At 35.7% G+C, this 20,985-nt stretch overlaps 1 protein-coding gene across 4 annotated transcripts in view; it reads right to left on the bottom strand.

Annotated features, from left to right (window-relative positions):
* LRBA (LPS responsive beige-like anchor protein) overlaps nucleotides 1-20,985 on the bottom strand; it is a 367,787-nt gene that overhangs the window by 214,186 nt on the left and 132,616 nt on the right. For all 4 annotated transcript variants that reach the window (XM_030238944.2, XM_030238946.2, XM_030238947.2 and 1 more), the window contains one exon: nucleotides 1,746-1,912. In XM_030238944.2, coding sequence (XP_030094804.2) covers nucleotides 1,746-1,912 — 167 coding nt within the window. The remainder of the gene's footprint in view (nucleotides 1-1,745; nucleotides 1,913-20,985) is intronic.

Here is a 20,985-nt window from a genome sequence, read left to right as displayed (position 1 = left end):
ACAAGCAAAATATTAAATTTACATAAGAAAAACACTAATATAATATTTTGAAGCAAAATCAAACATATCCCAGAAAACATTAATTTAGCCCCTACTAAAATGTTCCATTGGAATTACAATCATTGCATTTTTTTTTTACGTGTTTATGATGACTAAGTGCATTCTGCCTTTGCCATAAAGAGATTTGGTTCTGTCTCTAATGCCATTTGAGTTTCTAGAATTATGTTAAGTGTGCTGCAAAGTGCATTATGTGATATTTCCATTTTGCTGTAGATCATTACTATGAAATGGAAATTATCATGTCCATATTTTGTGCACTTCACAATTTACAAGCTGATTACATAAACCTTATTTGAGGGCTATCAGAAAATAGTTATCCTTCAAGCATGGAATATTTTATCAGTTAGCCTCTTCCCTTACCAACTATACCAATATTACCTCACCAAGCAAAACACACCTAAAGAAGATGTAGGATTCTCTGTTTCTTAGCAAAGCTTCTTAAAAGACAGTAATGATAGCTTGAAATCCAGAAACACAAACAGATGGAGCAAACTACAAGGTACACACTCAGCAAAATTACAAACGTACAAAGTACTTAAAGCAATCTGGTTTTACACAATGGTAATACATGCCTTACTAAAAATTCTTGGAAATGTTGAAATAGGCTGTTAGTTTTTTTTGCACCCTCATAATTTTTTTCTTAAACAGTTTTTTAGATTTAATCATAACTCACCTAACAAAAGAGAAACAGCATTAAACACTTACTTAAACGTTTCATTTTTAACCTTATAAGCTAGAGCCCAAAATTCATATTTACAGTATGTTTGCAGACATCCTATGCCATAGTTTGATGACATTTAATTGGAAAACTTCCAGTTAATTTAATTAATAAAATTTTTGTTATGTTTCTGTATATTAAAGAAATTATTAGAGCTTGGGAATTTTTTTTCTTTCCAGAAGACAAGTAGTCATTGAACAATGAATAAACATTAGCTGGAAAAAGCATTTGTTGTCTACTCATTTATTTCTGTCATGCTTATTATTCCATTACATTCAAATAATAGTATCTTGATACATGAGCCTATTCAGCTAGGTTGTAGGCTAAATATGTTCCAGATATTTGTAAGTATTATTAAGGTACTACTACAGGGACTTGTATTTCAGATTTGCAAGTGAAACTTAAGCACAAGTCCCAGCTAAAGAAGTTAGACAAGTATCACAGTAATGAAGATATGTGCTGAGAATTCAAAAAGGAATTCATTCTGAATTAATCTGGCAGTACTGCTTTTACTTTGAAATTACTATTCCAAATTTCACCATTTCCCTGTAACTCAAAAGAGATGTTTATTTGTTTGTATGAAGTTTGGCAGAAAAGAAAACAAGTTACTGAACTGTGGTTCAATCTTGAATCACATAATACACCAAGAAGAAAGCTTTCTTACTGAGAAAGCATTTAATTTTACAAATTATTTTTCAAATAAATGATAGGGCTAGAACATTCAAAATAAATACTGACACACTTTTAAAGCAAAGTTGAAAGTCACAAGAGACTCATCTTGTTTATCATTGCTCTAACAAAACCAGTTCTCTGATATTCATCCAAACTAAAAACGGATACATTTGTTTCACCCTTTTTCTATTACTTTGTTTATAAAAACCATGCTTACCTCTGACCATATGACCATATGTCAAATCACCAGAGCATTGCTGCAAATATATTTTGGAACACCCCAAAACCACCTTACCTTGGTGCAGAGCTTCCCCAGGCTCCATGCTTGTCTGTCAGGATGTTGATAATTTTCTGTATTAGTTGTGTTGCAGTCACCTGGTCCCGGTACTTGGCTGCCGTGATCAAATGATGACACATTTTTTCTTCTTCCCGTTTGTCTGCAGAGTACTGGGCACACAGTGACTGGCAAGAAAAGAAATACTTTATTACTCTGCATTTAAATTACACCATCCAAAGGAACTTTGAAGCACTTTTGTATAAGTAATTAATCATAATTAATTACTTATACTAAACCCTCACAAGAGAAGAATTAACTTCATTTTCCAGGTATGAGAACTGAGACCCTGTGCAGCTGCCCACAGGAAATCCATCCAGAGAACCAGCAGAAGATCTTGGTGTGTCATGAATTCTTTAACCACATCACACACACACTCAAAATTTAGCAAAAGCCAAGACATTAATGGCCATGAATGGCCAGACTGTACAACAAAACATATAAAATAAAAGTGGTTATGCCTATAACAAAGTGAGTAGCTATATAAAAACAATGGCAAATTTCAGAATAATGAATGTCAGCTAGCTGACCACTCCACTCCCATGACTCTTGATTCAATCTGGGGAACCAACTGCTTGCTGTTGTTTATATAAATATATATCCACGAAAGCTAAGGAGAAAAATCCACAATATTTTTTCAGATAGGAAACAAAATGCACCTGAGGACTAAATCGATCTTTACCAGGTGGCTTCTTGAAGTTGAGCACTTTTGCAGGCCAGCATTAGAAAGTCAGTGACTTTCCCAGCAGTATTACACCTGTTGTACAAACATCTTATGCTTGCCAACCTGCTCAAAAAAAAATTTCTAGCAAATAAGAACTGTAAGTCACACCTACAAGCTGAACTCCAAAGTATGAGAGATTCTTTCTTACAACATTGTCTCATAGTTTGGGGTTTTGTTGACCTTCTGAAAATTTGCCTGTTAAAAGAACTCAAAAAATGGGCAACAAATTTTTATCAACCCCTCACCAAAACCCCATTTTGCTGTACATGAAAACCTCAAAGAAATTCAAGTATTGGTAGAAACAATAAAGGCTTTTCCCCACTTCAGCACTCTCTGTCTGTAATTTCAGTTTTCATCTGGCAATTCCACAGATCACATAGGCCAGACAAAGCATTTTGGCCTTTGTCAGTGATTGGATTATTCTATGATCTAGTTAAGGGAATGGACACAAATGTCTGCCTAACAACAAAAAAAAATTGCTTTTTCTTTGTGAAGCACAGCTGATGCAGACACTAGTACAATTATTTCTTAGAGGTTAGCTATCAGCACAATGTCATGCTTTTCATGTTTAAAACAGGAACAACACTTTATCTATACAGATGTACAAGCCTTAGAAACTTGCTGTAAATAAAAAAATCAGCAGGCTATGAATACTATTTATATATGTGTATATACAAATATATATGTCATATAAAGTGACAGAAAAAAAGAATGTGAAAAAAACCCACAAAATAAAATTTGGCCTTGTGTAGATTTTCATAGACACTAGAAAACAAAAATGTACTAACAGATGAATAAATTGTAAAGAACCATTCCAACAATTTGAATATATTTAGGTATTTCCTGAGGATTTCCCCACACTTTACAGCAATGCTCACCTGATGAGCAGACATCCAGTAGGACTGAAGAATAAGCAGCTGACTTTCCAAGTCAATGAGACATAAAAATTGTCTTTTGTATTCCTACATGAAGCACACTACAACCCCTCTTCACAAAAATGTAAGATGACTAAATCATATCAACACTGAACAGGATTTTTCCAGCTCTTTCTGAACAAATCTGTATTTTCCAATACATTGAACTATTTTGCACCCATGATGATTCCAATTTCTCTCTAGCACTTTGTAAATGTTTCACAAGCTGTTTTTTTTAAGTTCCCTGAAAGGACAGAATTCTAAAAACAAGTGAATAAGGTAAGCCAAGTAGTAAAATGTTTTAAAGTGCTCTTTAATGGATCCTCCTTTACAATTTGAACGGCAACTTTTCATATCTGACATAAAATCCATAGATATAAATCACATTAGAGGGTTATTCTTTCCCCATTATCAATCTCTGTCTCTTTATGGAACATTAAAGTCACATTTGACCTTAAAACATGATAAAATGGAAATCAAACTAGAATGTTTTGTAAAAGATATAGTGAACTTGTACCTCTTTAAAAAAAGTCTCTTTATGATGTGATTTTGAACACATTCTTCATTAAATACCAACAAGGATTTTCAAAATACAGCTGTGACAAATGAAACAAAAAAAATGTATCTTATTGTCCTGACAACTTCCACGAAAACACAACCAGCCTGTTATAAACTGGAAATAGAACTCCACTTTTCAGGAAATTCACCACTTAATACGAATAGAAATTTGCAATTACACATCAAAACTGAGAGGCTCCCACAGGCAGCAATCACATAAAATTATAACGTCACTCTAGGAAGAACTCTCAACCATTGCACGTTCTTTACAATATATATTTTGCAGACAAAACCAGAAAGAAGCCATGGTTTTTCCAGGTATCTGTCACATGTATATATAGCTACTTACCCTAAGAAAGCTCTGCAAGAATAACCTTCTCTTTGATCATACAGGTGTCTCACCAGTTGTTCAGTGGTTCAGTTTCTACCCTCGATATATGCCAAATATAGAGCAAAATAGAAGTTATTTCTCCACCTCCCTCTCTCAAATACTTTAAATACAAGAGTGAAAGAAGACTGGTTCCACTAAAAGAATCATAAAAAGACCCACCCTAAAGTAGCCAATCACCACTAGACTATTCTGAAACCACTGAAAAGTTCCTATTTCTCTTCATTTTCCATTTTCCAGATGCCAGGTTCACCTGATGCACCTCTTCCAAAGAGGCAACACCAGGATATGGAGTGGCACACAGTCAATGCTTCACACTAAATCCCAATCATTCCATTAATGTAAAATAGAAATCCAGTTTGATTTCTGTTTGTGCACAATCTCAAAAAAGCATTTTTACAGCTATATTTCTTTTTTAGTATTTCATCTCTTGCACCTGCACTGTGCACCCTTGTCATGCCAAAATATGGTTTTACAAATAAGATACAGTTAAACAGAGTTGTCAAACCTTCTTTCCACTGCTGCCTTGGCCTACATTATTTTTATTACCTGTTTGGGCAAGTGTGCAATGAAACTGTAATCACAAAAGTAGGACAAAACAAAGTGTTGCAAGAAGAAAAAAAATGCATTTTCATATGCACACCTCACCAGTTATCCCTAAAAAGTCTTAAATTCAGTGATTGTTGAAAGTTTTACAAAGGGGAAGTGTGTTAAGCATGGAATAGAGGCAAGACTCTTGTTTTCCAACCCTTCATCCAAGACAGAACAAAATCCGTTGCTTTGCCATTATCGCAGAACAGGGTTTTTCCTCTCTCCCGTTGTCTGCCTGGAAAAGACTGCAGGCAACTTGAACACATAGGTTATCTAAAGATTCATTTTTAAGGAACTGGAGTTCTGAAGGGCCACAAGGTTATCCAAAAGGCAAGTTATAGACATGAAAATACAGTATGTTCTGTATGCAGGAAATATTCCAGAAATACGGACAGGGTGATTTAGTCTATTCTGCCTGTCTTCTGCAGTGAAGATCAGGATTAACCTAGTTTTTAGAACTAATTTATCTTTGATCTTTTCAAAAATGTCGAGTAAAAGATTTTTTCTGCACGGTACTATCTGCATTGCAAAATTACAATGTAATGCTTTCTACAGGAGATTCAAAAATTTGCTAGTGTTGAAAAGAAACATTGCACCTTTTTACTTTTATTCTTCAACTCTGAGATCACTGACCATTTTTACATATGACAGTTCCTTTGTCTAATTTGGCTAAAAGCTACTGGCTTTGTGAAGAGCCTGTCTCAGAGGTGTCACTTAGCAGGAAAAGTCATCCATAAGATAACACACAGTCCTGCCACTAATGCAAATTCCCTGCAAATAAGGATATTTTAGTAAATGAAGGGCTCCTCAGTCCTCTGCTTTCACAGATCTTTGCACTTGACCTCTGACCTGAGGTTTAAAGTCTGGACTAAAAATGCTACCCAGGGAAATCTTACAAAGACTCCTGAATAAGACTTAGAAAAATGAAAGCTTAAAACCTCAACAGCGAACAAAAGTCAACCAATGACAATGTCTGACAGCCACCGTCAATTCTGAAGTGATGCCTCTGTCATCCAACGACTCCAAGTATTGATTTCTCTCAGCATGAAGAAAGCTTAAGCCAATGAAATAGATATAGCATCATCCCCCCGATAATAGCCATCAAGGTTAACACCAGCAGAACACTTATCAAAGTATCTCTTCTATTTCTTCTTGTTTTAATGGACTGAACACAATGCAATGGCTTCTCATCTCTTCAACCCATGGCTTTCCAAACCTCATTTATCCACTTTTCCAGCCTTTTATCTGATTTCAACATTAAAAAGAATCTGCATCTAAATCAACTGTTTATAACACAAATGGGGAGGGGGGCAGAGGGGGAATGAAAAAAAAGTAGATTTATAGGCAGACATTCCTGAGGGGGAAAAAAAGTGCATTTAAAATAACAAGAGGAGGGAAAAAAGCATGCAGTTGACTTAGATCATACCAAACACAGACTGGTAAAGCTATGGTCATGACCAGGAAAAAAAAATCTACCACAATCAATTTGGGTTTGTGATTAGAGAGAAATGCAAGGATCTCAAGAGACATATGGCTTTAATCAGCGCTGAGTCAACAGCTTTATTTTGTACCTTCAAGACTCACAGAATTAAGCTTTGGTAAACCCAAATAAACACTAGGCAACAGGACTTTTATGCAGATTGTGTATTTCAAGTGAACCCAATTTAGTACAGTAGGCAAATGAGACAAACTAATGTGAGTTCAACTGGAAAAAAAGCAGCTGTCAGAGTAAAGAACAGAGAAAAATAAAATCAGATTTCTTCTGCAGTGTCCACTAGCACCAGAGACCTTTTTTTAGACTTTTTATTTGATGCTTATCTAATTGACATTATTTGTGAGACAACAGCATCCTCAGATCAGAATCAAAGATAAAGCTTTGCACAAACAAGTAAGATCTTTTCCTTTTTGCTAGATACTGGGATTTCCTACACTATTCCAATATTCTAACTCTCTAAGCATCACTGCTAAGCTCTGGCATAAACAATATGCAGGGAGAAATGTTTTTTTTCAAATCTAAGGACCTGTTTGTACTGTAGTTAAGTACAAACATTTTGCACTCAAATCACAGACTAGGAAGTTTCCTCCCCTCCTCTTTTGCAAATCCAGTTTGTCAGCTGTCCCTTCACGCTGCTCTAGTTTAAAACAGCCTAAGAGCCTAAAGGTACCACATTTTGGCAATGAATTTAAAATTTTTTGGGTTCACATCTTCTAAGTACAAGGCATTTTTCAAGCTAGAAAGTATCCAAGTACCCTTTCCTACGCTCTAGAAACAGTAAAGCTCAGTACTCCTGCACTGGTGACTCTGTGCTCTCAGGTTTGATATTAAGAAAAGGAGCCAAGGATGATTTCTTCAGCCATTCCCCAAGCACACTATATCACCCTTGTTACATTCAATGGCTTCAACACCACCACAAAGATTAGTGCTGTATTCACTGAAGAACTTCTAGTCCAGTGCAGCAAGCAAACCAAATCCAGGAACAAATTCTGGACTTCTGGAACTGACACACTCCCTTATTTCATCAGGAACATCCACTATGTCCTAAAATGGCATATACTTACATCATCTAAGGATTCACTACACATTCTTAAGTGACAAATTAAGGTCACACTGGTGTGTTATTTCACAGGTGTTGGATACTTTGTTTGGCTATCTTTTCATAATGTCCTTTCTATGCAACTTAAATTTTTAAAAGGGGGTAAAATAACTTTTAATTACCTGAAAACATGTAAGTACTGAACTGGATCAAATACAAAGCTCTGGAATGTCCTCATCCATTCCCTTACTTTGACCTCCACCTCTGCAATTGCCTCATTCCACTGAGGCACAGTAAGGATTTCCATTGTCTTGAAGGTGGGAACAAAGCAGTTCAGCATTTTTGGCCCTAGCAGCCAAATGACTGCTTCCCCAAGATTCACATTTCCAGACACCCCGCTGCCAGCTCTTTTACAGCTCACAGCACCAAGGCTTGGCACAGGAGTGACACCTGAACAGATTGAAAGTCATGTGCAGTTCAGATGGCACAGCTAAACCTGAAATGAAGTCTCTAAGAGCACGTAACCCACACCAGTGAGGATTTCTGAACAACACAACTTATTAGTTAAGAAGCCCTTAAAGGTACCACATAAAAGCAATTTTTCACAAGTTTTATATCCAATAAATTCTGAATCATTTTTTCATACTAGTGGCAAAAGGTGCATTTCTGAAAATGGGGAAACAATAATACCTTAAAACATAGAAAAAATGGACATTCTCAATGAGTGGGGAAATGTAGCCAGAATGATTCAGACAAGCAGATAAACCAAAGGATAAATTGGAACAAAATAGCTTGTACCACTACTTCCCATCGTAAGTGGTACAGACCATTTTGTAATAAAGTTCCAAATCAAGTCACTATAAATGTGGGCTCAGTCTCTGGCTATAAAAAAAAGGAAAGGCATTTGCATGACTTAAAATTCTTTAACTTCTATAGCTGTCAAAGAGACAGCTATAAATACTTAAGTATGTCAGTATTTAACACCTGACTTATGTTAATGGTCTCAAAACTTACCTTGGAGGAATGTGTATTTCTATATAAGATTCATTTTTATAAAAGAAGTCACATTCATATTGTATGTAGAATCCTAAGCAAAAAAAAATCAACACGTCTCTGTCGATTTTGTTATTTCTTGTTTAATATTCCTGCTACATCACACTTACTAAATTTCCCTATAAATTTGCAAAACACATGCAAAGAAAATTAATTTCCAGCCAAAAACCTCTTCATAAACAGTTTTCAAGCTTATGTAAAGTTCCAGCTTTGCAAAAGGCAGAAAGATTAGCCCCTTGAGATATCCTTCCAGTCTGGGGTCTGTGTTTCTAGTTTTATTTTATACATAGCTCCCCTCAAACACTTTTAAAGTTTCCCTGTTTAGTGTCTTGGACTCAGAACACAACTCTGATTTTAAGCCAAAAGTTTGAGAATGTATCCAAATCTATCAATTTATGAACAAAGAACAGAGAGATCACATTCATTTGAGATAACAAGCATTGAGGCATGAAAATGTCCTATCTTGCCATGATGGGTTGCATGCCAGTGACAAGCATATGTTTAATAAACATCAGTTCTTTGGATACCACATTGTTTTCAGACCTGGCTGGGGTCCTAAAGATGTCACTTATGAGGCTTAGTGGGAAAATTGGAAAAAAAATTAAAAACATGTAATTGTCTTTACAAACATAAATTTATTCCCAAAAGGTAACTCATCTGTCCTCCACCAGTTTCTACCACGGTTGCTCCAAGAGCTAATTTAGTGGTCTTGATGTCTGACAGCTGGGGACCTTTGCAGCCTCTCTCAGTGGAGAATGATCACCCTGCCTGGCATGTATCCTTGAGCAACACTGCTAATAGGACAAACACGGACTTGCTGGCAAAGTGTTTCCTTCCCACAGATGGAAAAAAGCCCTTTAGTTACTACCATTAATTCATCTTCATCTGCAGAAACATTTTAATTCATTACTAAGGAAAAGTATTAAGGGTGGGTTTCGGTTTATTTGGTTTGTTTTTTGTCAGAAAAATTTCAAATTACTAGAGAGAATCTGTGAAAAAAGAAGGTTTTCATGGAATTTTATTCTAAACTCTATTCAAGAATAACATGTTTAGTGCTGCCAATTTACAAGTTTCTAACTTGCACTCCAAAATTGCTCTTTACCTCTTTATAAAATGAGATTCTTGAGAGGCTTATTCTTTCCAAGACCAAGTATTTTAAAACCAAGATATTTTGATTAAGGTAATGATGAAATTGCAAAGACAAAAAAAATCAGAAGCAAAGAGAAGTATTTTTAAAATATGGTCTATATGGTCTTTTATAGCAGTTATTCTTTAAAATCGTTCCTAGTCACTTACTTTGGAAACATGTTAAGAGTCACAATCCCAGCTTTGGCTTAACCTCTGCCTTATCTTAAAGCCTCCTGTCAGAGTTCCTATAGCATCAAACTATGAAAAGCAAATTGTTTTAACTTTATTTTTGATCCTCTCCTTTTTTCCAGTATTCTATGTTTTGTGTTTCATTCTATCTAGAGCATGAGACCTTTTCCTTTATGATTGATTCTCATGCATGAGGGTAACACGATTTTTAATTTTAGAACAGCATTGGATATAAAAGAAGTTTTCTTAACTAACATATTTTTATTCAGAAAAAGTTCTACCACCCTTGAAAGGTTGACATTCAGCTCTAAAAATTGTTGGGGGCATGATAATTTAATTTCTTTTATAACTGGGTGATTTTACTATCCATAAAAAGATGGCATTTGAAATATTCCCATTACTGTAAGCATGAGAAGACAACAGCCTCTGGGTTTTTTTGCAGAAGTCTTCAGAGAAAACACTCATTCATATAACTCCAGATGCTTATACTGAACAATACAGAACACAGACTGAGAATATTGCTCTAAAATTTATATTTTTTTCTTGCTGTCTCGGTGTAAATGAAAAGACTGCAACAATGCAAGAGACAGTATTGCAACTACCACAGATGCTTCCTTCAGAGAAATGAAGAACTATGTAGCACCAAGGAGTTTCCACTGGCATCATTCTTCATGTTGTAAATTTTACTTTCAAAAAACTATATAATACTCCCTAAACAATTTGTTTACATTTACATAAGAACAGGTAAGAGCCACTTCCTAAATTTTCTCTTTATTTCTCATTTCAATGCTACTTTTCAGAACTTGCGAAATATAACAATTTTAAAGTTATGATGTTCTTGTTTTTATTTTGGCTTTGTTTAAGTTAAGCATCTAAAGTTTTTCTCTCTGTTTGTTCTGGGTTTGTTTCTTTTTTAAATGGTATGAGGGTGATTTCATATTCACCCTCAATACAGTTATCAGCATTTTCTACCAACAGCTGAACACAGAGATGTTGGTGTAAGAACACAAAACAGATTACACATTCCAACTGCACAAATCCTGCTTAAGTAGACTTTGCTAATTTAATTCAGTGTAAAATAATAAATTCAATACTTGGAGCTTGTTGTGTTTAGAGCACAAAAGCCATGCAGATTTTCAAAAAGCAACACCAATTCTGTGGATTTTTAAAACACAAATCTGAGTTTTGGTGTGAATTACAGTTCACTCATTAAAATTATAGGCTTTGAAATAAAGTACAGTGACTAATCAAAATCAGCAGCTTCCACTAAGCATGCACAAAACTGGAAGAAACTACTGAAATGACATAAAACATTATATAAAACACATGTAAGCAACAGTTATTGGGCATACCAAAGAGCCATGTAACAACATCTCTCACACACTTTAACAGCTTCAGTTACACTCTAGTCAATAAACTACTTCTAATATTCCGAATTTCTGAACAGCTTCAAACAACTGTGATTCAATAGTAACCCAGGAAACATTCCTCCCTCCCCTCATGCTGACCATGTGAAATTGCCTTGCAAAACAGCATTGGGCCAGTGCCAAGATGAGTGATGCTGGCTACAGGGCTCTCAACAACTACTTAGAAATGAGATATTTGGGGTTTCTAACAGGCAGCACAGGAAAAAATAATCAACAATATTTTAGAAGTGAGATATCTGATTTTTTTGTTTTGTTTTGTTTTGTTGGGGTTTTTTTATGTTTGTTTTTTGTAAGAGTTCCCTTGGGACCAAGGGCCAGCATGGAGCCAGCACTGGTGAGGATGACCCAGTCCTGCTGGTGTTAGTGAAGAGGGAATAGGGCCAACCCTGGCCTCTAGTCCCAAGTTATAACAACATTTGTTTCACAAGTTCCACACATTCACTATAATATAGCAACTCATCCAGTAACTGAGAATTTTGCTTGCTTTATCTGTCAAGGACTGGCATCAGCCACAAAAGATGAAATCTCTAAATACTCTAAGGACAACAGACAATTCAGGATTGTTTTGTAAGACTTAAAGCTCAAGTTTCTGCGGGGACATGCAGGCAAAAGGCTTGAAGGAGCACAAACTTCTCAAAACCCATTAGGCCATAATCTTGGCATTGCTACTTAGACTTAAAATTTGTTCTGTAAATTTTTGACAAAAAAACAAAAACAAAAACAAAAACAAACAAACAAACAAAACCAACCACAAAACCAGTATCTTTGCACTAAGATACAAAAGAAAAAACATGGAATAATGACCAAAGCACTCGCACTGCTCATCATAGTCACTATCATCACCTTCCAAGCCCTACTTCCAAGAGATATCAAAATCTTTTCTTTCAAGATGGCCAGAAATCTTTGAAGATGTATTTTCAAAGTAGTGAATTAATAACAGGGACTTAGAAATTTGAGCAGGAAACAGGTGGGACGGAGGAGTGGTGAGAAAAGTAAAAGGAAACATCTTTTGTGAAGGGAAGTTTGGTTTTCTGATCGGTAAATCTTTCTAAGGATTGACTCTGCCACTTGCAGTTGGACTCCAGATTAACAGTGAAATCCAGAGGTTTCTAAGTCACTTGGAAGCTTCTCTGACAAAATAATCACCAGCAGAGCAACTTAACTGCCTGACACATCTTCCTTTTCATGACCTGAGGCCATCTCAAAGGAATTGGTTCAGCTTTCTCCCATTTAGGTCAAAGAGAAAAGTCAGTAGAGAGACTCATTCTGTAAACACTTCAATAAAAGAATAACATGAAGCAGGAAGGAAAAGGTTTTTAAACTCTGTTATAGTGATTCCCACTTTTAATACAGTGAAGTTAAAGAGTAAAACCTGGACTGCAAAGAAGTGAGGTAGAAGAGGCAATGTGAAACGATCTTTCAATTCCAGTTAAAAATTCTGATTAGTGCAGTCTTGTTCCCTTTCCTGGAAAGCTGCATAGATCTACTCAGAACTAAATGGATACCTTTGGAAAAGATTAGGAATACCACCCCTGGATGGATGTGGCTTGACAGTTCTCCACCACTTTCACCTCCCTGGATCTCAGACATCCCCATCTACTACAAACTACAGGTAATTTTACCAATTTAGTTGTAAAATCTTTATTTAAGCAATTACAGTCTCTTTTCAACCATCACTCATGAAGGTTTTTATTTCTGCACACCACAATATTTTGCATTCATAATGGAGCATTTTCAGTGCAAGGCTGAAGCTTTCAATGGAACAAGAAAGTAAATTATTACACTAAATGCAACATTTTGTACAATTTTCTTCTGAGTAATATACTAAAAGACAAATGAGAAAAATACTCAATGGAAGAAATACAGGAAACAGTAAAAACCTTGGCTGTAAGTGCTTTCAGGCAGTACTGACAAACATCTTCAAACATTTTCTAAGCATCTCAGTATGTTGTCCCAAAGCTGATTTTCATAGGTCACCTTCATGAACATCAAAAAATAAACCTGCAGGTATCAACACTATCATGCCTCAATCAGGAGACTGCACAAACAACAAAATGAGACAACTCCTACTATCATTTTAGTCCAAACAAGAGAATGATGAGGGTAACCACAGCTGACTTAACCAAGAAGCCATAGGTTAAGACAGGTAGCTACTCAAAATATGGACCAGATTTTCAATTCATTACTCTATAGGGTCAGGTATGCCATGTCTCTTAGACACATCCAAACCTGGTTTGGGGTTGCAAATCAATCTAACGTGAAGATACTTGTTCTTCCTTTCTTATATAGAAATATCGACGTGCACATGCTTGGGTAAACAATGCAGATAAAAAGCACACTTTCCAACCCTAGTAAAGTTCAGAGTTTAAAAAATAAACTCTTTTTACATTCAGCTCTAGACAGTAGTTTAGTGGGTCAGTAAATGAGTGCATAGTGCAGGTACAGAAACTTGTACATGGTCTGTTCTTGTACATACAGCTGCAGAGTGAGCTGCCTCCATAAAGTCACTTCTAAATTTGCATTTCAACCACCAGACACTACAAAATATATTTTACAAGTAACACAAATAACAATATCCTAATACCTGTATGCACCAATCTACCCCAGTAACTTCAGAACTGAAAAGCTTTAACCCAACAGCCTGAACCCAGGTCAGTCATAAACAGTGTTTGTAACTTGGGTGCTTTTGCCAGGAAAAGGCAAATGAGAGACAGCAGAGACAGCAATAGAGTATAGGGAATTATTTTACAATTTTGTGACCGCTTTCTTCAATTGCTGTCATAAACAACCTTTTTACATAAAAACAATACTTTTGAAAATGAAATTGTATTTAGAATATTCAAGACTACTGCCAAAAGATTGTCAAATACATCTGGACTAAAATTGATAATATGTTGAATCAAAAGCCAACACCTATTTAGCAATCAGATGCATATTTCATACTTAATGAAGGCCAGAAAAGAAGAGTTCAATTTATTCTGGATGCAGGTATCAAAGCAGATCTCATAAAGCAGCACAGGCGCATCATCTAAGGATCTTTTTCACATTAAGAATCCTATTAGAAGGAAAACACTAAAAGGTAATTGAATTTCCCTCAGTTATCTTCATCTCTGTCAGCTCCTGCTACAATAACTTACTCTCCAGAGCAGAGATAACTCAATTCTGTCCAGCAAGCATATGTTATGAATCTCCAAAGCAAACTTGTCTAAATCATTCTGGTCTTCTATCAAGGTTGGCTGTAGATATGAACTCTGACAGAAAGCAAACAAATTTATTTTTATCTTTTCAATAATTCGCTTCCCTGTGCCTTGATGGAAGAATCCTAAAGATATAAATGTTTCACTAATTCTGGAATTATCAAGACTGGTTGAAAACATTTCATCTGAAAGTTAATGCTATTAAAAACTCTTCGATTACCTGGTCTGTTTTAACAGGAAAAAAAAAAAAAAAAAAAAGCAGGTTTTGGTTCCTGTAGGCAAAACAGAAACTAAACTATCATGCTGTAATTAACACTTTTTTCAAAATGGTTTTGATATCTATATTTTCACCTTCTATGGAAATGTGAAATGAGGAAATAACAACAACAGAAGAATACTCTAATTTCTTTTTTTTATCAAAGCTCTTAAAACATCAGTAAGCACAAATCCTCCACTCACATAAACAAACTACTTTCATTTAAAAGTCACATTTTGGGAAGGTATCGTGACTTTATCTAGACAAACACCACAAAAGCACAATAAAAGAAAAAGCAGCCAAAGAAAGGGTATTTGACAAGAATCAGTAGAGCTCATTCTAAAAGGAGAGGAGAGAAATATGAGAAAAGAGCCTGGTCAAACTAATATTAACTGTACAATTCCTGTCAATTTGTTTCAGCTCTCCAACATACACGTAAAAACAGTCTGCAGAATGAGTGAATGATGAATTGAGAGAGTTCCTTGCTGACACTCAGCTACTCAGAACCACTTAGTCAAAAAGGAGATGTGAGGAACTGGAGGGCAAGTTTGGAAGACCAAGTCATCATAATAATAACAAAGCAAAGGAGCTTCACCTTAGATAATAAAACACAGAAAATAATTTAATTTTAGATATAAAATTACGTCCAGTGCGTTCACCTTTATCTTTGCTCCTTTTTGCCATAATTTGGCAGCTATTAGAATTAATCATTCATTACACTTGCTGGAGTCAGCCTCCCAACAGTAAGCACTGAGTGTAGTCATCAGCCATTAGCAGCAACAGCTTTATTCTATTAATTACAACAGTGTAATGAACAGAAGGTGCTTTAGGAAATACTGTTTGTGATCCATGTCTCCTCATCCAACTGACTCACTATCAGGGAAAAGGCATTTTACAACTCAAGCATCACTTCAAATTGCAGAAGAGTGGGAGTGTATTCTGGGAGAGTGTTACTGAATTTTCCCTTTCAATAGGCTCTTCCTTAAGAATGTACACTTTGACATAGGGTAATTGGCTTGACAGTGAAGCCCAAAGATAATAAACACATAACAGGAAAGAAATAATGCTAAATGAAAATAAAAATAAGTTCATGTTTACAACTGAGCAGATTCTTTAAGTCCAACCTACCACTTGAAATACTGAGAAATAATACCTTCAGAACCCTGAAGATCTTCTGTGACCTTGTCAGCTTCAATATCAGGATTATTTTAAGGTAATGTGTTTCTCATTTAGATCAAACCGAGTTACAATAAAACACATAGGAGAGATGTGTACTGTCACCAGTGCTTTTTCTTCAAAGCTGAACAATTCCTAACACGGTTCTTAAAATGGTACATAAGCAATACAAGTTATCTCTGGACAGATATTTTAGTATAAAATATCTAATCAAACACAAACATATATATTTGCTTTTTTTAGTGCTAGAAAATTGCATTCTATTTGCACTGTATTACTTCAGTCTGGATTATTTAAGAATCATTACCTGGCATGAGCTACCATAAAAATCTGTACATGAATAGTAAATAAGGTAAACAATACAGATTTATTTTTCATGAATAGGTGGGAACAACAACATTTCTGATGGAAACATCTCATTTGAAGCAAGAAATTTCTTACCAGGCTAGCTTAATTTTAATATTATAAATATAAAAAGATGCAGAAAAACATGGAAAATGTTTTAATAGACAACACAAAGCCTGTATAAAAAGATTCAATATTAAGGGTTCAAAGGAAACATATTCCATCCAAAAGAAGGCTTTTTTAAAAACAAACAAACAAAAGACTGGAATGGTTACGCTGTAGAAAGAAAACAGCGTTATTTAATAAGTCTTCTCAAAAAAGGAAAACAGAAAAATATGTTAATTATGGCATGATAGTTTTAAAACCAGAACGAAGCAGGTCAAAAGAGATGGAGGAACAATTGCATAAAGCCATAAAAGGAAGCATTAAATTATTTTTCAAACAAATCAGGAGGAGGAAGCCCATTAAGGTGTCTCTGTAGAGCTAATAAAGGATCAAAGGGTAAAAAGTGCTCCTGGAACACATGAGCACCCCAGGACAGAGATGCTATAAAAGAAAACTGGGACAAGATCAACTGCTGAGACTAGGCAGTGTCCACTCAGGTGATCCAGAATAACTCAGGGATGAGCACAGCCATCAGCTGCATTTCTCCTGTTCAAACTTCCTCAGTGCCAGAGTAAAGAAATACACCAAATGGACTCTGGAGGACTGCAGGGAGCAACATGGCAATAACTCTGAAATTTCTAAAAGGTAAACTCGAAACTGTGTTTAAAGCAAAAAGCAAACAAATGAATAAACACACTGCAATAGCCTGCATTGCCTTTGTAAAGGAAGTCAGGCTTCATTAGATTTCTTTCAACAAGCCACTCGAGACACAGACAAGAAAGATCAAGCTCATCAAGTCCGACTGCCGAAAATATATTTAAAGAAAAGCAGGATGAGGTAGGGCAGATAGGAACATCTTATGATGGAGTTCAGATGTATTCCCACAGAGAAAGATAAATTCAAAGACCTATGGAAAGTAGTTTATTTAAGCTTATTGCTAATTTCTAGTGAATACAATAATCTGCAACAGTACTTATGAGAGGGGATAAACAGTTTTAAAAAGGAAGTTTATTAATCACAGGAAGAGAAAAAAAAAGTGTGTTAAATATATAAAAGAAGTGAGAAAGGACAGAAGAATTTGAAATCTCAAACATTGTAAAACACTGTGCATGACCTTCCTGGATGATGTTTTTTTTCGAATTACACTTAGTCTCCTTCATCTCACACGAGACAATCCCAAAAATTGTTTCCTCAGGAATGAAAGGAGTTTAGTCTCCTAGTTTGGGACTTGCCAACATATCATTGCAGCAGAACAAAATCGGTTAATCCTCCCATGGAAAAAAAAATATTTTCCTACGCTCAGCACTTTGTGAAACATTTATAATACCTCCAAAATATATTTAGAAACAAAAGTCAACTTTTTTCTTCCTACTACTGACAGACAGATGGTGCTGCAACACCTAAACACCCCAATGCAAAGGGCAGCATTTATTTAAAATTTAAATTTGAGAGAGTCAAGCCCATTCATAACCATATGTGTAAAGCCTTATTTTTCCATGATGGAACATCTATTTTCCTTCATGCTGCCCCATTACCTTTTTTCAGTCTTAATGACAACATCTTTTGGGTGCATTCCTGCAGCTTGCACTATCCTTTATCTCCGTGTGCTCTGTGGAGAACCATCTCTGCTGACCCACTCTAAAAGAGAGAATTCCCACTGAAATCACTAAAAAATCTTTTGTTTTAATAAATAAGGACATTAATATTAAGTGTGCTGAAAAACATTTAATATAAAAGGATGTTCTAAGAGCCACAGAAGGATTTTTTGATGCACAGGTTTTATAACAAAGCAGCTTTTGTTAAAACCACTGGTAAACTACAGAAAATATAAACCTAGTCAAGGATTAAAACCTTCTTTCCCACAGTAACTTCTTATTACGTACAGAAGCAACAATCATCTACAGAAACTACTAAAACCTCAAATGTCTTTCCATAATTCTTTCAAGGGCTCTCAAACATTCCCTTTGACTTAGTGGTATTCTGCCAGAATTGACATGCGGTCATTTTTAGTCACTTTGATACAAATAACATATTTCAACATTTAATGCTTAGTGCACCAAAGGGAAAAAGATCTGGAATACAAAAGATTATGCATCAAGGGAAGCACTGGATTTTGCCTTCTGCCAAAGAACAAAAAGCAAAAAGCTCCCTTCTACTGGAACGCTTGCCTAGCCTTGCATCCCACCTCTGTCAAGGCAAAACCAGTTTTAAGATTCAGCTCCCAGCAGGAGCTGTGAAGTAAAACATTCTGTTTATTACCACAGCCTGAAAATTGACACTGAATAAGAATTAAAACTGTAAGGAAGTCCAAGGCTTCCGCATGAAAAAACATAACTGAACACAAAAGGGCAACAAATTTTACAGCAGCTGGAAATGCTAGATTTAATTATTGAGAAGAAATCATGCAGAGAAGTTAGCTGCCTAGCATGATTTATAACAAATGCAAAGGGAAAGTCATGTGAAATTCTCAGTTAATCAACAGAAACAGCCAATAACAAGGATGCCAGCACTCTCTATTTCTATGGATGACAAGAATTTAAAAAAAAAAAGGGCAATATTCAAGGGGATGACACCATGCAATCTCTCAAAAATGACACTTTGAGGAGGTAGGTCATTTTGCCAATTAGAGGAGCAGTAACATTTAATTGAAAGAATACCAAGGGGTTTGTTTTCCTCAGAATGAAGAATCCTTGTTCAGCTATTATAGAAAGTTTTCTGAAAATTATTGTGTGGCACTCTCCACTGCTCTTCTACACACACCATAATGTACAACATTATGAATACTCTTGTATTGCACATTTTCCCCCATTTTCCTAACTTTTCATGTGAATCTTCATTGCAAAAAACCCCAAAACACCAAAAACAAGACAAAATGAACAAACAGCAAAAAAAAGAAAACATGCTCCTGGAGCAGTCATCAAAAATACTTTACTCAAGCACTGAGACTTGGTATCACAGAATCTTGCCTAAATCCATCCAAGAGCAAACTAAAGCTTCACTAAAAAGATGAAACATTGAACAGTTCATGCCTAAAAAACTTGTAGATTAACTTATTTAGAATTCTATAAATATATATATTCACCCAGAAGTACATCAAGAGATTTACATAAGACAGGAGGCATAGGCAAGGCAATGGGCACTTATGTCATAACCTATAAAATAAAGTCAATTAGAGTACAAAATTCCCTCCCCCTCACACCAAATCAAATTATTCCCATAGGCCTGACTCCACAGCAGTCTGCGCAGATAATCTAAGACACAGTGAGAATCACCACATTTTTCAAGGTCATTTCTAGAAAACAATCTGGGAGGCAGCATGGAACTACCATAAAGGCATTCCTCTTCAGGATTTTCAACTCTGTCAAACACCAAGGGTGAGATTTTGAAAAATTCCTAAGAGACACGTACATATAAATCCAAAGGACCATGGAGAAAATTTAAGGCTATTAGGTATATGTTAGAAATGTTCACAGTCCCACATTCACTGCAAAAAATGTGTGTTTCATTGCTACCTCATTACAGAAATTAGTAGAATATTCCTTCATCAGGCTTTTTTGAGGCTAAATCACACTGTAAAATGACTATTTCTCAGGTTTCCTGGTTACCTCCCCATATGTCTACATGCATAGATGGAACTACTCCTTATACAGGTAGCAGTGACACTTATGTTTCTGAAAGAGAGAAAATTGCCGTGAGAAGGTAGAAGAAGCAGAATAGAAAATATTTCTTCTTTTCTATTCTTTTCAGTTTAAATATATCTCACTGAGGCACTTGAAGTTTACTGCATATCCAAAGTTACAGAAAAACTGGAACAACAAGCCTAAAAAAGAAAACAAACCCTGAAACTATCCTTGTTTCAGAGACTCTTCCCATGCTTTTGGTCATCCCACCACATGGAAAGGGTTCCTCTTCATGTTCTTACCAATGCAGGGCCCCACGACACAGAGACAGAGCAAAGCCCAACCAGAGCTTACACAGCAAAGTTCACACATGCTGTATTTACTGTTGCTTCTCTGTCTCCTCCTGGATGGGAAAAAATTGATAGGTGGACATTTCTCAAAGCACGTCTGGAAGGAAAACATCTCTCCTGTATGGGCAATGAATTAAGAGCCAAACAGGAGTGGCACCCCACACACAATTTTTAAACTATCACCAGTCAAATAATTTCTTGCATCACATTTCTAAAATGCAGTTTTCAGCACAGTAGTACCTTTCCTGTATTACCTATTTTCCTAGGCTTTTCCTTCCCCTTACAGTGACCATCCTTACCCCATTTCTAACTGAATATATACAATTACACCTAACTAGAGAGTTTCATTGTGAAACTTGCCTAAATTTCCCATTGCTTTCTCCTGCCTCTATGTGCTCCAAATACCAGACTTCAGTTTTAAAAAGTGAAAGAAAATTTGCCTTTTACTTTAAACTGTCCTTGCAACATAGAGCAAATCTCTTCAAAATCTGACTCAGATATTGCAAGGCTCATCTTCACCATGACTTTTAGAAATGGAGAATTACAATCAGGTATCAGTAAATATCCTTAAGATCTTTAAAAAGAAAATTGGGGGTTGGATTTTTGCTGACCCAGTGTTAACGTGGATTATTTCATATGCAATATG

This window comes from Serinus canaria, chromosome 4 (assembly GCF_022539315.1).
Source record: "Serinus canaria isolate serCan28SL12 chromosome 4, serCan2020, whole genome shotgun sequence".
Lineage (NCBI taxonomy): Eukaryota > Metazoa > Chordata > Aves > Passeriformes > Fringillidae > Serinus > Serinus canaria.
Note: the sequence above shows the minus strand (reverse complement) of the source record. Positions and strands in the feature narration are given on the sequence as shown.